The 20,409-nt window shown below is 44.2% G+C and overlaps 1 protein-coding gene across 1 annotated transcript in view; it reads right to left on the reverse strand.

Moving 5' to 3' along the window:
- Nucleotides 1–372: 372 nt before the first annotated feature.
- TMBIM1 (transmembrane BAX inhibitor motif containing 1) overlaps nt 373–20,409 on the reverse strand; it is a 46,992-nt gene continuing 26,955 nt past the window's right edge. Inside the window, exons 2-12 of the mRNA XM_075829094.1 lie at nt 14,510–14,835; nt 14,186–14,274; nt 13,071–13,135; nt 11,999–12,052; nt 11,867–11,917; nt 11,071–11,110; nt 10,636–10,673; nt 8,567–8,654; nt 7,478–7,573; nt 4,315–4,368; nt 373–2,155 (exon numbers count right to left, since the gene is read on the reverse strand). Of these exons, the coding sequence (XP_075685209.1) occupies nt 2,009–2,155; nt 4,315–4,368; nt 7,478–7,573; nt 8,567–8,654; nt 10,636–10,673; nt 11,071–11,110; nt 11,867–11,917; nt 11,999–12,052; nt 13,071–13,135; nt 14,186–14,274; nt 14,510–14,801 (1,014 nt within the window). The 5' untranslated portion in view covers nt 14,802–14,835 and the 3' untranslated portion in view covers nt 373–2,008. The remainder of the gene's footprint in view (nt 2,156–4,314; nt 4,369–7,477; nt 7,574–8,566; nt 8,655–10,635; nt 10,674–11,070; nt 11,111–11,866; nt 11,918–11,998; nt 12,053–13,070; nt 13,136–14,185; nt 14,275–14,509; nt 14,836–20,409) is intronic.

The following is a 20,409-nucleotide window of genomic DNA, read 5'->3' on the forward strand; positions in this document are numbered from 1 at the left end:
TGTGTTGCTGAATCCAGTTTTAACCAACGTGAGAGAAACGAAGGACCAATATTTATCAAGTGTATAATTGCGTCTCGTTTATTCCCACGGTTCATCTGCGGCAGTTTCCGGATAATAATCTCCTGTCTCTGGATGTTCAGTTACTTGTAGTTTTATGTTCATTCTGCCGTTGATGTAATGGAAATCCTCTCTCCACGTATTGATTTCCTGCTGAGCTGCATCCAGTATAAACAAGCAGAGATGCAGTATAAAGCATGGTGCAGAGATGCAGTATAAAGTATGGTGCACAGAGCAGCAGCCTGAACCCCTGACACCAGATTTCAGGCTTTTCAATATTCATTGTGCTCACTCAACAAAACGCAAGCTACCCGGTGCATTAAAAAGCCATTTTTATTTACAAGTTTACCCCATATAGTGGGCACGCTCAGTGTAACACATTCTCCTCAATGGCGACTTTGTCCAGATCCATAAAGGGACTACAGGCATTGTCTAGTTTAACTTTCAAAACGCTAGCTATTGTGAACCTACAACTCCCAGCATTCCCTGACAGCCAAAGGATCTATTATTCCAGCCGAAGGCTGTCAGGGCATGCTGGGAATTGTAGTTTTACAACAGCAGGCGTGTCAAAAGCTGCTGACCCCTGATCTAGGTTGTATATGGGGTTTTATCTCTGTACAGAAGCGCAGGACGGCCACATCTTGCATAGATTTCTAGGGCTTGCAATGAATTCTCAGCATGTCCAAGTACCCCACCCCCTTCACCAATGACTTCTATGGACTGCTCCAGCATGGTGGACAATGGAGCTCAGCATTAAAGGGCCACTAACCAGAAAATCAGCACCTCATAATAGTACAGCAGCATTATAAGAGGAGTGGCTGATATCGGTAATGGGGGGGGGGGGGGGGGGGAGATATGTGACATTAAGTAATGATCGAGATGGTGGGGGGGAGGGGTTTGGACCACTCAAGAAGACTACAGATAGCCCCGCCTCAAGCTGAAAGGGCTGATAACAGGGAACAACAAAATTGTATTCTTTCCTCCGTCTCTTTAAAAAGAGACATTAAAATTGTATCTGCATTTGCTACTCCGCTGAATTCAAAGTATCAAAAAACAAAAGTATCCGTCACCCTACGGCTCGGGGTGTCATCATATATGGGGTGTCATTGTCAGCCTCCTCTATGTACAGGATAAACAGTTTTTCTTGTTTCATATAGTACAGTGATACAGAATAAATGGCACTTAAAAAATAAAACAAAATATGAATATACATCAGTAATGCTTGACCTATACATCAGAAGACCAATCTCAACCAGTAGAGGGCGCTCTTTTATAAAACATTATTGCAAACCCCAGATTGGCGCACCAGTTTGTAAAGAAAAAGAAACCAAAAAAAAAAGAGGATACTTAACTCTACCAAAAAAAAGAGGAGCCCCCGTTCCTTTCTTTGGGTTAACCCTTAGTCTGACAGTCAAGGGACCACAGGCAATCCTTCAATAAACGTGGAGGGGGTCGCCGTTCTCTGGGATCTGCCAATGGTACAGTCCATTTTTTACAAACTAAAGAGCACTTCCCCTTTAAATGAACAATGGGTTGTCACCCAACTTTTCCAGGTTCCTTAACAACAAACCTGGACTAGTTTTGAGTAGCGCTACATCCCCAGGTTCACTTAAGGCAGATTTTGCCATTTAAGTCTGGATAACCTGACAACGCCTATGAAACATGTAATAGAGGTCATTCTGGTGGTCACCCAGCTTTCCCAGAAACAGATATTAATTTTGAACTATTCAGATATCTTATGGGGAATTTCACCTAGTTAGGGGAAAATGGACATTCAACATCTCTTAGGGGCCCTTTAACCTCAAATGCTTCTAAGACCCATTTTGCTTTGCGGCCCAAGAAATGGGTACAGAAAAGATGGTTGAGATCAGTCAGAAAAAAAACAAAACCAGGCCCGCTCAGGACCAACATAACGCTGCGACCGCTCGGACCAGGGAGTTACGAGGTTCGTCTACGTCCTGCTCCCCACAATCTGCAGCAGGTTAATGAATATGTAGATGATGTCGGTGTAGATCTTCATGGCGCCATACACGTACTCCTCCGGGTTGATCGTATGTTTCCGATTTCCTATCACCAGTTGGGTGTCGTAGGCCAAGAACTAAAAGAGATGATAGAATGTCCCAATAAAAAAGGTGGGTTGTCAGTCTTCAATAAATATTCTTTTAAGCTGCTTCAAGTTATCTTGGGCTCCTACATAGATAATAGAGGCCTGCGGATCACCTCTAATAGTCCATGAAAGAGGTCACCCAGCTTTCCACAGATCCTGAATGGCATACAAGTCTACATTGCTAAGCAGAAATACATTGTATATTCTTACGCCATTTAAAGGCTTTGAACACCTTCGAAAGAGATTTTTAACAAAAAAATAAAAACAGTCTATCAGTGTTTGGTGCAAGTTTATAATTACATTTTATTAAAAATAATTTTTACTTTTTCAGATACAGGATACAAAGCAGCTGTATATAGAGCGGCTGTATATGGAGCGGCTGTATATGGAGCGGCTGTATATGGAGCGGCTATATCGTGCACGGAAACCTGAATCCGGCAGAGCACCGGGACTGACAAGTTCAGTGTAAGGGTATGTTCACACATGAAATCAGCTCCGTATTTTCAGACGTTTAAAGAGGCTCTGTCACCAGATTCTGAAACCCCTATCTCCTATTGCATGTGATCGGCGCTGCAATGTAGAGAACAGTAACTTTTTGTTTTTTTTTAAAAAACGTTCATTTTTGGCCAAGTTATGAGCTATTTTCTATATATGCAAATGAGCTTTGAAATGGACAACTGGGCGTGTATTGTGTTTTTAACTGGGCGTGTTTACGTGTATGACGCTGACCAATCAGTGACCAGTCAGCGTCATACACTCCTCTCCATTCATTTACACAGCAGCGATGTGCAGCCACATACACAGAGATTAACGTTAATCAAGTGTCCTGATAATGAATACACATGAAATCCAGCCTGGACGTCATGTGTACTCAGAATCCTGACACTTCTGAATCTTTTCTGTGAGATTCCAGCAAGCCACGCGTAATCTCGCGAGATTACGGAGGTAAACGAGATTTGGTTTCCCTTGCTGGAATCTCACAGAAAAGAGTCAGAAGTGTCAGGATTCTGAGTTAATCTCTGTGTATGTGGCTGCACATCGCTGCTGTGTAAATGAATGGAGAGGAGTGTATGATGCTGACTGGTCACTGATTGGTCAGCGTCATACACGTAAACACGCCCAGTTAAAAACACAATACACGCCCAGTTGGACATAACGAGAAAAAAAAACGCCCAGTTGTCCATTTCAAAGCTCATTTGCATATATATAAAATAGCTCATAACTTGGCCAAAAACGTTACTGTTCTCTACATTGCAGCGCCGATCACATGCAATAGGAGATAGGGGTTTGAGAATCTGGTGACAGAGCCTCTTTAAGGGAAAACAGCCACTCACGATTTTTGCTGCTTTTTCGCAGCGTTTTTTATGGCCGTTTTTGGAGCCGTTTTTAATAGAGTCTATGAAAAACAGCTCCAAAAACGTCCCAAGAAGTCACATGCACTTCTTTTTCGCGGCCGTTTTTTCCATTGAAATCAATGGGTAGATGTTTAGAGGCGTTCTGCTTCAGATTTTCGGCCTTTTTTTTGCCGTTTATGGCCCGAAAAACGGCAGAAAATAGGGTCGTGTGAACATCGCCTAACAGTTCATAACTTAGATGTGATCGGTAAGAAGTGGATGTCAGAGCCACGCAGGACCCGCTATCACTGAACCCGTCAGTCCCGCTGACCTACCAGATTCAGGATTCAGCGCTAGATACAGCTACTCTATAGACAGGATACAAAGCAGCTGTGTCTCAAAAAAGCAAAAATTATTTTTAATAAAATGTAATTCGAACGTTGCACCAAAACACACGGATACACATTTTTATTTAAAAAAATAAATAATAATATTTGCTTTCGAAGGTGTACGTAGCTGTTACGGTTTGTTTGAGGGCTTTATATTTGTAATTGCGAAGAAAATCGATATGCCGTTCAGGGTCTTGGAGTGATCTTGATTAACAACCATTAATAGTGATCATGAGGGTGGTCTCCCGCGAGTCGTGATAAAATGGCGTAATTACCACACTGCGACTTCAATGTATCCCCATCAGAAAAAAGTCCCAAGCGGCTAATTCGCAGGATAACGCCGCAGTTTTATCGTGACTCGCAGTTGACATTTTATTGATCCGTTAATGCAAACTTAATTAAAAAATAATCCAACAATTAAACTCACCAGAGTAAAGACGATGGCTCCGATAGCAGCGTACAGCATATGGAGCCAATATACCTGCAGAAGACAAAGGAACAAACCATCAGCTGATCCTAACCTCCAACCTGGACAGTCTGGTACTACAACCCTCATTATAGTAAAGAGGAGCTCTGTTAAAATCTCCAATTAAGAATTGAATGTTCGGCTTTTAGTTAATCTCCCACAATTCATTGTCCTAACCACAGCTGAAGTTTCAACTATTAGGTGCGGTTTTCGCCAATTGTCCAACATGACAAAACATTTTTTTTATTGCTCCACAGGATTTAAAATAAAAATAAAGCAACTTGGCAAAATGTCTTGGTTAAAAAAAAATAAAAACATTTAAAAAAAATCTAGCATTTTGTGTATACAGCTCCCAGGCAGACCTATGTGTCTCCATGGTTACAGACTACATATAAATCCTGTGTGCAGTCTGATCCTGAAGTCATGTGTTCGTCTTCTACAGTCTGTAGGTTATTCCAGAGAGAATGAACCCCATTATATTCCACAGGATGAGCCCACACTTGTATATAAGGAAACGGAATATAATGTACTTCCCTTATATAGGTCTATTATAGGACCTGATCCCTTTATGAGCAGGAGTATTCCCATAATAGAGCAGGCCAGTGCGGCCTCATCCGCCATTGACCGTCAGCATATTAATGGCTGCTGTTTATGGCGGCCTGTATTCTGCCTATAGTTAGACTGACTGTTCAAAGAAACTATGTCCGAGAAGCCAACGGGAACCTGACTTCATCTCCGCTGCCCGACTCGGTTATCACAATTATGCCCCTCATAAAGGGGACCAATCAATAATAAAAGTATTATACGCAATCTTCTAATATACAGTGAAGGAAATAAGTATTTGATCCCTTGCTGATTTTGTAAGTTTGCCCACTGTCAAAAACATGAACAGTCTAGAATTTTTAGGCTAGGTTAATTTTACCAGTGAGAGATAGATTATATAAAAAAAAACAGAAAATCACATTGTCAAAATGATATCTATTTATTTGCATTGTGCACAGAGAAATAAGTATGTGACCCCCATACCAACCATTAAGAGTTCAGCCTCCTCCAGACCAGTTACACGCTCCAAATCAACTTGGTGCCTGCATTATAGACAGCTCTTACATGGTCACCTGTATAAAAGACTCCTGTCCACAGACTCAATGATCAGTCTGACTCTAACCTCTACAACATGGGCAAGACCAAAGAGCTTTCTAAGGATGTCAGGGACAAGATCATAGACCTGCACAAGGCTGGAATGGGCTACAAAACCATAAGTAAGACGCTGGGTGAGAAGGAGACAACTGTTGGGGCAATAGTAAGAAAATGGAAGACATACAAAATGACTGTCAATCGACATCGATCTGGGGCTCCATGCAAAATCTCACCTCGTGGGGTATCCTTGATCCTGAGGAAGGTGAGAGCTCAGCCGAAAACTACACGGGGGGAACTTGTTAATGATCTCAAGGCAGCTGGGACCACAGTCACCAAGAAAACCATTGGTAACACATTACGCCGTAATGGATTAAAATCCTGCAGTGCCCGCAAGGTCCCCCTGCTCAAGAAGGCACATGTACAGGCCCGTCTGAAGTTTGCAAATGAACATCTGGATGATTCTGAGAGTGATTGGGAGAAGGTGCTGTGGTCAGATGAGACTAAAATTGAGCTCTTTGGCATTAACTCAACTCGCCGTTTTTGGAGGAAGAGAAATGCTGCCAAAGGCCCAAAGAACACCGTCCCCACTGTCAAGCATGGAGATGGAAACATTATGTTTTGGGGGTGTTTCTCTGCTAAGGGCACAGGACTACTTCACCACATCAATGGGAGAATGGATGGAGCCATGTACCGTCAAATCCTGAGTGACAACCTCCTTCCCTCCACCAGGACATTAAAAATGGCTCGTGGCTGGGTCTTCCAGCACGACAATGATCCGAAACATACAGCCAAGGCAACAAAGGAGTGGCTCAAAAAGAAGCACATTAAGGTCATGGAGTGGCCTAGCCAGTCTTCAGACCTTAATCCCATCGAAAACTTATGGAGGGAGCTGAAGATCCGAGTTGCCAAGCAACAGCCTCGAAATTTTAATGATTTACAGATGATCTGCAAAGAGGAGTGGGCCAAAATTCCATCTAACATGTGTGCAAACCTCATCATCAACTACAAAAAACGTCTGACTGCTGTGCTTGCCAACAAGGGTTTTGCCACCAAGTATTAAGTCTTGTTTGCCAAAGGGATCAAATACTTATTTCTCTGTACACAATGCAAATAAATATATATAATTCTGACAATGTGGTTTTCTGTTTTTTTTTTTATATATAATCTATCTCTCACTGGTAAAATTAACCTAGCCTAAAAATTGTAGACTGTTCATGTCTTTGACAGTGGGCAAACTTACAAAATCAGCAAGGCATCAAATACTTATTACCTTCACTGTATAGGGGTACGTTTCCCTACAGCTGCAGAAAGGGTTAAAAGATTAAACTTATCAGTAAGTAATATGGGGGCCTCTGGGGTCAGCAGGACATGGAGAAAAGTGGGTAAATAATACATTCAAGAAATTCAGGTCTATAGACGTGCAGAGACTCATCAGTCCTGAGTACACAAAGGCGACGAGCGGGTCAATGGGCAAGTACTGTTTTTTTTGGGGGGGGGGGGGGTTTATATGAAGAAATCACCTACAGCTTCACACTCAAAGCACGTTCGGATTTGTTGAAGAAATAAAATTGTCCTATCACTATATTTTATATATTCTCCTCGGGCGTCCGAACTATCTATTTTTGGAAATACTAAGGATAACTTTTTGTTGCAATTCCATATCTGGCCAGAAGGTGGCGCCAATCATATAATATCACATTCCTAATTTTTGGGGTTCAGTTTGCTTGAAATATTAGTTTTGTATAAACCCTGTAAACATTCGTGACCCAGCCTAGTTTCCTGCATGTACCTACAATCTCTGCGCACGACTAGAGAGCGTCTTCAAGACGCCACCAGAGTAGTCCCCGAGGAGTAATCAGTAAATCCCAGAGCTGCTTATTACAGCAGAAGTTGAGCCGCACACAGGGACACCCAGTAAATACTACAATGTCTGTTCTCAGCAAGAAACCGAGTCACAATCCCTCCTCTCAAACTTTTTCATACTCACATATTTAAATGCCAAGACGATGGCGGTCACGATGCCCGTGATGAAGACGACGATTCCCAGCACGGAGAACAGTCCAGCGCAGGAGGTGAAGTCCACCTGTCAGGGTCATATCAGAAGCAGCAGGTCACATGAGAACAAATCAAATTCAAAAGCCATTTCCCTATTTTTTTTCAAAGGAAACCCCAACTTTCCTAGAGTCCTGAATGGCAATTATACCCAGTTACGCAGCGATTTATCCACAGCTTCACTAGAATAGTTCACCATTCAGGGGTCTGGGAAAGATGGGTGATCGCCCCTTTAGAACCTGTAATGGTGATGGTTTATAAAAGGGGCGTATATGAAAATCACATTTAGAGATATCAGGACTTGAGTGAAGACGAAGCAACCGCTATGGTCGCAGCATAACTGATAAATGTTTCAATCCATCTCCATTACTGTATTACCAATTTTTTATCTGTAACTATTATTGATTCATGGCCGCCTTAAAGGGCGTTTTCCTACGCAAGGCGTTTTCCAGGTTCGAAAACCCATTTCCTACACCCTATTAGTGAATTCTGGGTTAATATCGGGGGGTCCTCTGTTCAGGATCCTCATCTCTTGGTCAGAGTGGAGAGCGGTTACATAGAGCGTCTCTCTCTCTCTGGGGGACCGGTCCTGTTACACATATAACACATTGATATGAATGGACACTGTGTAATACTTCATTTCTCCTGTGGGGGCACTGCAGGGCAACTGAACACTTACTGCCAGGTTTCCCCACAGATTACAGCGGAGATTGATCGCTGGGGTTTCCAGCAGGAGGAAACTTTGTGATCAGCTTATTGTCAGGGGCCTCTTCTAACAAGTAGGGATTGTCCAGAGTGGAGAGCCCCTTTAGGATATGCCATAAAGGGTCAACAATCCTGGATGGGATTGTGAAGCCTGAGCAGGCGGATCCCCTCCCTTCCCCTTCGCACTTTTGGCATACCGTGTTTCATGGGAAAACGCCTTCAAGCAGGAAAAAAATAAAAATACATTTTGGTAGAAACATATGAGAGAAGGTTATAATGCAGCGCAAGGAGGGTGTGAGGACACAGGAACACGTCTAACCTTAGTCTGGAAACAGAAGATCGTCACGACAATGGTGACGATAGCAGTGATCCCCATGCTGATCAGGACGGCTTTGGAACTGTAAAAGCTGGAATAAAAAAAAAAACACACACACACACACACACATATATATATATATTTTTTTTCTTTTTTTAAATCACAATGATTAACCCCCAATCCCAAAAAACAAAGGTCTAATATTCTTTCGCCATCTGGACTTTGGTCATTTTACAGGGACTCACAGATTTTTTTTCTAACGAGTGGCCATTTTGATATTGCGCACGTGTCCTGCTGCCGGCCAATTAAACAAGTGCTAGTCCTTAATGAGTCAAGCAGTAAAGTAAGCAGCAACTTTGTAATATAAACATTGCCCCTATCTTTTACAATTTTTTAGTCCTCTGAATGCGGCCAGCAGTGTAAAGAATGGAGGGGATTTATCCTGATTGCCATGGTCAGTTCTAGGGTCATCTAGAGATTGTTATAAGATTTGTTCACTTTGGGCAATCCCTTTTTATTAGAAGGGTACTTGAAGATAAGCTGATCATAGGGTGTCCCACTGATGGGACCTACAGCGATCACTTGTAATCTGTCGGGAACAAAACTGCAAGTGTTTCATTTCCCTGCAGCGCCGCCACAGGGGAAATGAAGCATTGCATAGTTCCGATTTAAATCAATCAGCTGTCCATGTAATTCACCAAAGTCCCGTGTCCTCCGGAGTGCTTTCCGAAAAATATTTTCCACTACTACAATATGATATGGTGGCCCCTGGACCAGAAAAGGACGTACTGTTTTACATCAATGTATGTACGTATGACCCATTTCCTAGGCAAATTAATTCTAGCACCAGGTACACGTCTCGCACATGTACTGAACGCGCCTGTTGTGTGACACGACTTCCGGTCTTCTCCTGACACACTAGAGGTCCCCCCCCCCCCCCCAGCTTGTAGAAGGTGCTGATATTAGTCACATCTATTTATACAAAAGGTTTATAGAGATTCTAAGAAATGGAGATAAAGCAGATAGCGATCATGAAGGCTTAATGTGGCTGATAACAGGGAACAATAGCTCAAGTTCCACTCCATAGCAAATGAGGAGAGAAGACAGACTGTTAGTTAGTATAGTGCCCCTTTAAGAGAATATGGGAGGGGGCAGACATTTTCCTAATATTTGTCGATTATAGATCTGCTCTCAGAAAATGAGGATAAGACGAAGATTCAACGTGACAGCAACTCAGGAGGTGACGGAATATTCACATATATCATGTCCTTTATACGGTGTTCCTTTCAATTCGCTTTATTAAAAAAAACCTGGACAATTTCTTTCCAAAAATTAATATTTTTTAATTCCTGACATCAAGTGGCCAAACAGGCTATACCGCTAGATATCATTTTATAGCCTAAAGAGGGTGGGATTTTAAGGGAGGACTGACGAAGTCAGAGTGAGGGGAAAGGTAATCTTAGGGGGACTGATGAGGTCAGATAGTGAGGGGGTGTGTTATCTAACAAGGACTGATGATATCACCAAGTAAGGGGCGGGGTTATATGTGGAGTACTGGTGATGTCAGTGAGGGGGTGGAGTTATACTTGGAGGACTGGTGATGTCAGAGAGGGGGTGGAGTTATACTTGGAGGACTGGTGATGTCAGAGAGTGAGGGGGTTATCTGAGGAGGACTGGTGATATCCCAGACAGAAGAGGATGGGGTTATCTGGGAAGAACTGGTTGGGTCACAGCCCACCTCATGTTTCAAACCCTGGTAACCAGACTATAAAGAACCGCTCTTCTGCTGTGAGGGGAGGTCAGGAAAGGGGAGGGGGTGGGCAATAAGTAAGCTCAAATAATTTTTTGCCATTGTACCGCTTTCATTTATTTATGTTTATATACCATTTCTGGTGATGTCATTGGAGTTTGTGACATCATTGCCCCTTTTTTTAAGTATCAATCTATGGGAAAATACCGTGTTCAGTTTGACTAACAAACCCAGAGAAGACCATACAGTACAAGACCTCCGTTTATCGTCTATCACCAGATAATCCACAACCCCCAAAATGTGGATTCTCCCATGTACGTACCTTGCAATTGTACCAGTCATAAAAGCCATGGCGAGCGTCTGCGGAAAGACAATATTTCATGATTTACAATGGGCATAAAATGGGCATAAACTGAATGAGAAAACTTAACTGGGCAGAAGACGTAGAAGCGGCCGGGGGGGGGATCATATGCTCTAGTAAAGGAGCCTCATGGATGGGGGGGCATTTAAAAAGTGATCAATGTGTTGCTGCCACCAAAAAAAAGGAGAGGAATCAGAGGGTATGAGGTCACAAAAAGTCCTATTTTCTCCCATGAACCGACCTCAAAAGGGACAGGGTTTATGGAAATGAGCCCCTATAAAAAAAAAGGTGGTTTTATGGGCGATTCTAGGACGGATCAGATGTGGTGCTTAAATTTTCCAGTGAATGGGGGGGGGGGGGGGGTCAAATGTTGGGAGGTATTACAGATATACTCACAAATACACTCAGAAGAATCACGTTCCATGGGAAGCGTCTCCTGCAAATGAAACAGAAGAGACATTGAGTACGGCGCCCCCCAACACTGACCGTTCATTTTGATTCTAGATGTGCTGCTAGGATCAGTAATGTATGTACACAGTGACTTCACCAGCAGAATAGTGAGTGCAGCTCTGGAGTATAATACAGGATATAACTCAGGATCAGTACAGGATAAGTAATGTAATGTATGCACACAGTGACTCCACCAGCAGAATAGTGAGTGCAGCTCTGGAGTATAATACAGGATGTAACTCAGGATCAGTACAGGATAAGTAATGTAATGTATGTACACAGTGACTCCTCCAGCAGAATAGTGAGTGCAGCTCTGGAGTATAATACAGGATATAACTCAGGATCAGTACAGGATAAGTAATGTAATGTATGCACACAGTGACTCCACCAGCAGAATAGTGAGTGCAGCTCTGGAGTATAATACAGGATGTAACTCAGGATCAGTACAGGATAAGTAATGTAATGTATGTACACAGTGACTCCACCAGCAGAATAGTGAGTGCAGCTCTGGAGTATAATACAGGATGTAACTCAGGATCAGTACAGGATAAGTAATGTAATGTATGTACATAGTGACTCCACCAGCAGAATAGTGAGTGCAGCTCTGGAGTATAATACAGGATGCAACTCAGGATCAGTAATGTAATAGATGTACACAGGGACTCATCTTATTATGTATATATACTATATTAAGAGCTGTTCAAAGGTTCACATAGGCTTTAAGATAAATTCGGAGACTCACCTTGGCCCCTGGCAGCAGGCAAGAACCATGTAAGTAACAAAGAACACAGCACTGCGGAGTAGAGAAGACAATTCTTATACAAGGCATATCTTTACAGGATATACGGGGTCATGGGGAGCAGTATATACTCACTAAGATGCATAGTACACAGCAGGATTCCTCCTCACAAAAGTGTAAACCGGCTCCCTGCACAAAACACATACACAGAGGTCAGATGATGTGAATACAGAAAGGGAAATTCTGCGGACTTTTCACACTGATTTTAGGGCATCTGTTAAATGTATAGGTCGGCAGAGACTCTGGACGTGCACATCCGGCATATGCAATTATATACCACACACTTGCAAGCGTTGTTAACAGGCCATCATTCTATTAAAAAAAAACTAAGTATACCGCCCGGCCGCATATAACAAAAACAAAAAGGTATAACCGACATATACCAGCCCGATGGATGCCAAAAGGCCACTCATCTGACATCCGTCGGGCGTATACAACAAACAGCGTGAATAGACCTTTACTTATAGCTCATCAACGTATTCTGCAGTGCTTTATGTATAATATATCTATCACATCAGCCCATGCCCTTGGAGGACTTTCAAATTCAGCAAGCAGAGATCTTAGGAATGGTGAGTAATTGAAACAAAAACAATATTAGAAAGTTGCAGAACTCTTCATTATGCAGCAATTAAGCTTCATTTACATACAGACGGAGAACGACTTCAATCCCTTTACCCTTATAAACCCTCACCCATTACAGACGTTCAGTAGGTTGCCCTATTACTACACAGCCATGGCTGACATATTGGCCTAATGAGGATGATGATGATGATGATATATACAGGTCTTCTAGTCTTTATGGCACTCCATTGGCCGCCATACAATTCTCCATATGGCGCTCTAGTATAAAAGTTATTCTCCCCTAGAAGCAAACGATGTAGATGTCCTCAGACCGCCATGGATGCCGTATTACAGCTCCGCACAACTCGGAGGTTGCACCAATCCATAATACCCCCGTGCGCACGAGCCCTTATAAAACAGACTAATCAAGCCAATACAATCTCATCCTATAAATCAATACTTTGGATCCAAAGTCACTTAAAACCCATTCCAAATACGGTTCTGTGTAGCGTCCTGCAGAAAGAGAATAGGATGTAATGTGGCGTTATGGCGCTGGACATCTTATCGGATATGAGATGAAACCTACACAAAGGTGAAGATGGCGATAATCCCCACTGTGACCAATAACTGCAGCGCTATGATGGCGTAAACCTGAAAAACATGGACATGAGGTTTGGGGTCAACAATATGGCGTGGAAATCGAGAGCAATGAATGCAAAGAACAGTATGGGTCAGTACACACAGAGTTTTTTGGACGCGGAAACCGCGTCGGAAAACGCACCAAAAAAGTCCAAACCGAATTTTGAGGCAGAATTTTCTGCCTGCAAAAAACTCTGTGTGAACAGGGCCTTAGGCATCATTCAGAGGGCCGTTATACAAACGCATTTTAGTGTTTGATTACGATCGCAAGACCCCCAACTCCGTGTGGTTATACCGAACTGGACTTAGATAGCCATAGAATCGGGGGGAGATCCAGGTCTTGCATCCGTAACACAGACGCTAAAATGCATTTCACAATGTAAAATAATAACACGATTCAGGTTAGTCGCACGGTTGGTCACGCACCGACATGAAACCAACCAGTCCAAATACCCCAATTACTAGAGTCTCTCTCATAACGAGAATCCCCATTAAATACAGTAGAGATATACTAACCTAGAGAAAACAGGAATGTTCAATTTAATTTTTACTACTAAAGGGTATGTATACTTTTGCAACCCATGTGGTTTAGGTCATTGCTCCAGTGCATCGAAAATAAAAAAAATGAACCACTTTTGCAAAAAATATTTATTAATAACCTCAGCTCCTATCCAGACCTATGTGTCTCCATGGTTACAGACTACAATCAAACACTGTGTAGTCTGATCCTGCCTCCTCTTCTTGATAATCTACAGACAATAGAAATGGAGGCAGATGGAAGAGACTAACACACGATGGAAGGATCTGACTACACAGGGTTAGGTTGTAGTCTGAAACCATGGAGACACATAGGTTTTTTTTTCTTCATTTTTGAGTAATAAAGTAATCCAAATTTAGAAAAAAAACAATTGCAGATGTTTGTTTAAAAAAAAATTAACGTAAGATAATCCCTTTAAGCTAATTTATAAAAAAAAATACATATAAGCACCAACAAAAAGTAAAAAAATCTCCCACTCCCACTTTGTCTACTCCTTTCCATCCTCCTCGTCGCATATCACTCACCTTACGGATGAACGCGTGACGCACGACTTTGTTATCCCACGAACCGAACTGCCCTTCCCCATTGGTCGTGTTGTATATGTCTGAATCACCTGCGTGGGCGAGATTGTGAAAACTATTATAATTGGTCACAAATTGACTTACGGTCTCGTAGATCTCACCAGTAACGGCACGAGTGGCGATTACTGGACCATCGCGTCCATCATACATATTCTCCGACATATGAGCACACGCCATGCTTTTTACCCCAATCTGGGTATAGAATTAGGCCAAGAAGATCCACCCTAGCAAGTGCTCACATTATAGATTACACGACATGGCACTTACCTGGGTTGAGTGGGATATTCGGAAGCATTGGCATCACGGGTTTCGGGGGCTCATTAGTTCCAGGTTCCGGATAACCACCAGAATGAGGGTACCCACTGGGATGGGGGTACCCACTGGGTTGAGGGAGTCCACCAGGCTGTGTGTAGAAGCCACCAGGTTGTCCATATGGCGGAGGATAGCCACCAGGCTGTGGGTAATTGCTGGGAGGATATCCACCAGGTTGAGGGTATCCCCCTGGATTATTTAGTGGGTCTCGATCATTGTATGGCGGAGGGGCACTGGGATAGGACATGGCTGTAGGACAATCGCCAAACAAGAGTCAATTCCTAAAAGGAAGAAAGCATAAAATTATTTATCCCGATGTCACAACTTTTTGGAACAATAACTTGAATATGAGAAGGTCCTTGTGACCTCCAACACCTAAGACCCAAAATAGAGAGAGAAGAATTAAAGGATACGTAGAGCCAGGCTAACCCCCTGAGTGTCAACAAGCGCCATGTGGTGGCATGAACCAGCCCCAGGAGGCCCCTCTCATCTGTGTGCCCCACTGTCTGAGCTCGGACTCTCACCATCACTACAATTAAGCGGTTTGCAGCTCTTTGTGTCCCTTCAAAGATTTTAGGATCCCCCAACCTATGATGAGGAGTGGTTCTATTGAAATCAACATGCAGGTTGTCCCGTTAGCGTCAGTGGGACAACTCAGACACGGTTTGGAGATCCCAAGATCTCAGATATAAAAGCCGCTTGGGCGGAGTGCCGTTGTCCCTTTTATTCTTGTGACCCAATTGCAGGACCTGGGTTACCTCATTGACTTGTCAAAAGAAGGTCGTAGCATTGGAGGTGTAGAGGTAGCAGTCGCTCCCAGACCCTGATGATCGAGGGCGTCCAAGAGCCCCTCTGCCACATGAGGAGACACCAGTGTTAAAAATGGTAGTTAGGGCCGAATTATAGATTTTGCATTTGGGCCCCGAAGCCTCAGGTTACACCTCCTTCAGGTGCATAATAGGGATCCTGGAACTAGCTCAGAGGTTTCAGTACAGCAAACAAGTTCAGCGTGTAGAGATACAGTATAGATTATATACAGCATATCGCACAACATTAAAAAATCGGCTGCTTTTTTTGTATATAAAGTTCCTGTATGAAGATACCAATCTAGTAGTGAAACGCGTCGCCATTATTAATAATGTTACTTCACGTCCATATCCAATTGTCTCAGCATTCTGCGGTCAGCAGCGCCCACATACACACTTGATTCTGTGACTGTACATCCTAACAATGTCAGCTCTGCTGCATACATCTATAGATTTACTGTAGGATTCTGGGACATGCAGCGCCCTAGTGATATTACAGCTGAAAATCAACGCCATGATGCTTCCTTGTTCACAGAGGACTGGATATGAACCCATCACAGACTTGTTAGTGAGACGTCTATATATAAACCGCCTGCGTGGAGTTAATGACAAGAATCTCCGTTGCGGCGGGATACAGAGCGGCCTGTGCCCGGACCATGTGAAGAGATTACATTAAATACCAATCCCATGTAAATCTGAGCACAGAGAGTCCAGATGGTATCACGCAACGAGGCATGACTGATGAACCGTGCCGGCAGAGGTAGTGACCCTGTACAGTAAGAGGATAGGAACACCGCTTACACCAGGTCGCAGGGTCACAGCCAATCCCCACCGCCTCATAGTATCTAGGGCGACCAAATGCCTCAATGTACTGCAGATCATACAAGCTTTATTTATTTTATCCTTTTGAAATAAAAAGTGTCAGGCGGTAGAATTAATTGTAACAACTACAACTCCGCTGTCATGTGTAGGATGTAATTGTAACAAACCCTGGAAAGGAAAAACATTATTATGAATTCCACAAGTCAATGCACCCATATCCCCCATCTTCCTACCTGCTGACTGCTAAACTTTTTGTAAGATTTCCGGGAATCAAGGTATGGGGCAATGTTGAAAGAACAGAGAGTGGAGTGGAAATCTGCCAAATGGATCCTTAGGGAGTGGCATTTTGCTCACTTGGCCAACAGCAGAGAGCCCTCTGACCTCCGGGACACCACAGGGGAGAGGGGAGCCCTCTGACCGCCGGGACACCACGGGGGAGAGGGGAGCCCTCTGACCGCCGGGACACCACGGGGGAGAGGGGAGCCCTCTGACCGCCGGGACACCACGGGGGAGAGGGGAGCCCTCTGACCGCCGGGACACCACGGGGGAGAGGGGAGCCCTCTGACCGCCGGGACACCACGGGGGAGAGGGGAGCCCTCTGACCGCCGGGACACCACGGGGGAGAGGGGAGCCCTCTGACCGCCGGGACACCACGGGGGAGAGGGGAGCCCTCTGACCGCCGGGACACCACGGGGGAGAGGGGAGCCCTCTGACCGCCGGGACACCACGGGGGAGAGGGGAGCCCTCTGACCGCCGGGACACCACGGGGGAGAGGGGAGCCCTCTGACCGCCGGGACACCACGGGGGAGAGGGGAGCCCTCTGACCGCCGGGACACCACGGGGGAGAGGGGAGCCCTCTGACCGCCGGGACACCACGGGGGAGAGGGGAGCCCTCTGACCGCCGGGACACCACGGGGGAGAGGGGAGCCCTCTGACCGCCGGGACACCACGGGGGAGAGGGGAGCCCTCTGACCGCCGGGACACCACGGGGGAGAGGGGAGCCCTCTGACCGCCGGGACACCACGGGGGAGAGGGGAGCCCTCTGACCGCCGGGACACCACGGGGGAGAAGGGAGCACTCTGACCACCGGGACACCACGGGGGAGAGGGGAGCCCTCTGACCGCCGGGCTATCACGGGGGGGGGGGGGGGGGGGGAGCCCTCTGAACACTGATTTACACAGGGGTGGCTCTATGTCCACTGAGTGACCAGTTACAACCAGGCTGCCCTCTCGAGCCACCATGAAGAAAAAAAAACTAACAGTGGGGCTGTCCCTGGAAATTGGGAGCAGTTGGTGAGTATGTGCTAGCGTATATTGTTATTATTCCCCTGCACCATTACTTGGGCCGTTCACTTGTCGCACAGGCAGGGAGTGTCTCCGGCCACTGGAAACAGAGCGTTATGATAGAAAAGTTTTACTCTAATACGCGGAGGTATTTTCCCTCTCGAGGCTCCAGAGACAAACATTAAGTCATTAAACTTTCAATAAGCTGAACAATTGTTTCCGCTTCGTCGTCATCAGAAAATCTGAATGTGCAGCGAGAAGCGGAGAACTGCGCGGACCACGGCTCATCTCAGCTGGGACAGACGTTTGGCCCCAACAGCTTCCTGTATGAAGATTATAAAAAATAAGAAAATGTTGAAGGTCATCTCCATACAGAGAAAAACAAAAAAAATATCTATTCCCAAAACTGTGCAGGACACAGAGCTCTGACACACTGTAACAAATGTATTTCCTGTGATGTACATTCATAGACACTGTCAAAATTCTACTGGTCGTCCTTGGAAACAGACAGCAGTTAAGCTCCACCCACTGTCAGACATGTGACCTAACAGCTGAATTTTAACTTTCTAACTAATAACGGAGCTCTGAGTTTAGCATTAGATGTGAGTGGAGAACAAAAGATCATGTAAAACAAAGACTTGACAAAGTTATTCAGGTTCGTGTGATGATTTGACCCGCAGAATGTTGTAAACTATTGAATTCTTCCCGTCCACCTTTTCCAGTGTCAGTCTTTACTGTTGTTCTGGCATTCTATTCACAAACCAGGAGGCTCAGGATGAACAATGTCACAAGGCAGTTAAGTATTTGTAACGTTGCTGCACATGGTAACACATACAGGTACATTTCTCTATCATCTGGAAGAAATGGCGGATTTGCTACTACAATTTCTGCCGGGAACAGCTCGTTAATTACTTATCTATTGCTACATACGTAGGAGTAGACGCCTCACGAGTCGTCCTTTATTACTTTTAAGCTTAACCGGATAGTCGTCAATGGCTAACTCCACCTTTATGTACAAAATATGCTACGTAGTCACAATTACTGGAAATTAGCAAACCTAGAACACCAACAATAAATAGAACAACAAAATTACCCACGCTGAGGCCCCATAACTCTAGTGTAACCGCCACACTTATGGGGATACTGTGGCTGACACACTTATGGGGATACTGTGGCTGACACACTTATGGGGATACTGTGGCTGACACACTTATGGGGATACTGTGGCTGACACACTTATGGGGATACTGTGGCTGACACACTTATGGGGATACTGTGGCTGAGGCTGACACACTTATGGGGATACTGTGGCTGAGGCTGACACACTTATGGGGATACTGTGGCTGACATTGTTAAAAGGACATCTGCAGCTGACACAATGTTACGGGGTATCTGCAGTACAAAAGAGAAACACTATTGGTTGCTATATGGCCAATTCAACGTCCAAACTATTCTAGTACAGGAGACTTGAGCTGCGTACTGCGCTTGGGAACGGTTCCAACGCCTTCTCCAAAAACGACGAACGTTAATACTACATTGCACATTAATAAAACTTGTCACTTGGCGTCTTTGTTTTTTGCTGAATACCCACAAGGAATGAACGGCGCGGACACTGAATGAATAAGGAAACAATAGGACACGCCTGGCTAAAATAAGAATTGTGACAGCGAGGACTTCCCCACCATTACTCAGCACCTCCTGATAGGACAGGCTGGGGTGTGGGAATGAGGACCCACTGCCGCCCATCCCCGGATAAAAAAAATAATTATTTACTGTACTATGAACTGATAGAAGTTACACGGAGAGATCTTCTCCATTCACATCCAAGGCAAAGTAAAAACCCTGATGGTGTCCGGCAGCAAATTCCTGGGTGACACCACGACAGTCACATGACCGCCGGATACCTGGTACCAACCGGCAGAATTTTTGCCTTTACTTTGGATGTGAATGAGAAGAAAATAAAACTCTAAATCCGTAAGAAATAAGTAAAACAAAATATTGACATCAGCATCAAAACGCTGAATAACTGAAATGTAACAATATATAAAAAGAGTTTATCCTTTATGATGGTGGAACCTATACATATAATAGAAGGGCAGCACATTGGGGGCTGGGAGTTATTATACAGGAAGCTTTTGAAGAACGGCATCTGTTTCCTTTCAGTGGAACGTGGATGGAAAAGTTTTATAACTGAAGTGTAAGAGAAACAAAGATGTGATCAGAATGAAAGAGCTGAACCTCTGCAGAAGAATAAAGATTTATATGTCATCCACCAGCAGAATAGTGAGTACAGCTCTGGAGTATAATACAGGATGGAACTCAGGATCAGTACAGGATAAGTAATGTAATGTATGTACACAGTGACTCCACCAGCAGAATAGTGAGTGCAGCTCTGGAGTATAATACAGGATGTAACTCAGGATCAGTACAGGATAAGTAATGTAATGTATGTACACAGTGACTGCACCAGCAGAATAGTGAGTGCAGCTCTGGACTATAATACAGGATGTAACTCAGGATCAGTACAGGATAAGTAATGTAATGTATGTACACAGTGACTCCACCAGCAGAATAGTGAGTGCTGCTCTGGAGTATAATACAGGATGTAACTCAGGATCAGTACAGGATAAGTAATGTAATGTATGTACACAGTGACTGCACCAGCAGAATAGTGAGTGCAGCTCTGGACTATAATACAGGATGTAACTCAGGATCAGTACAGGATAAGTAATGTAATGTATGTACACAGTGACTCCACCAGCAGAATAGTGAGTGCTGCTCTGGAGTATAATACAGGATGTAACTCAGGATCAGTACAGGATAAGTAATGTAATGTATGTACACAGTGACTCCACCAGCAGAATAGTGAGCGCAGCTCTGGAGTATAATACAGGATATAACTCAGTATCAGTACAGGACAAGTAATGTAATGTATGTACACAGT

The sequence above is a fragment of the Rhinoderma darwinii genome, chromosome 6 (assembly GCF_050947455.1).
Source record: "Rhinoderma darwinii isolate aRhiDar2 chromosome 6, aRhiDar2.hap1, whole genome shotgun sequence".
NCBI lineage: Eukaryota > Metazoa > Chordata > Amphibia > Anura > Rhinodermatidae > Rhinoderma > Rhinoderma darwinii.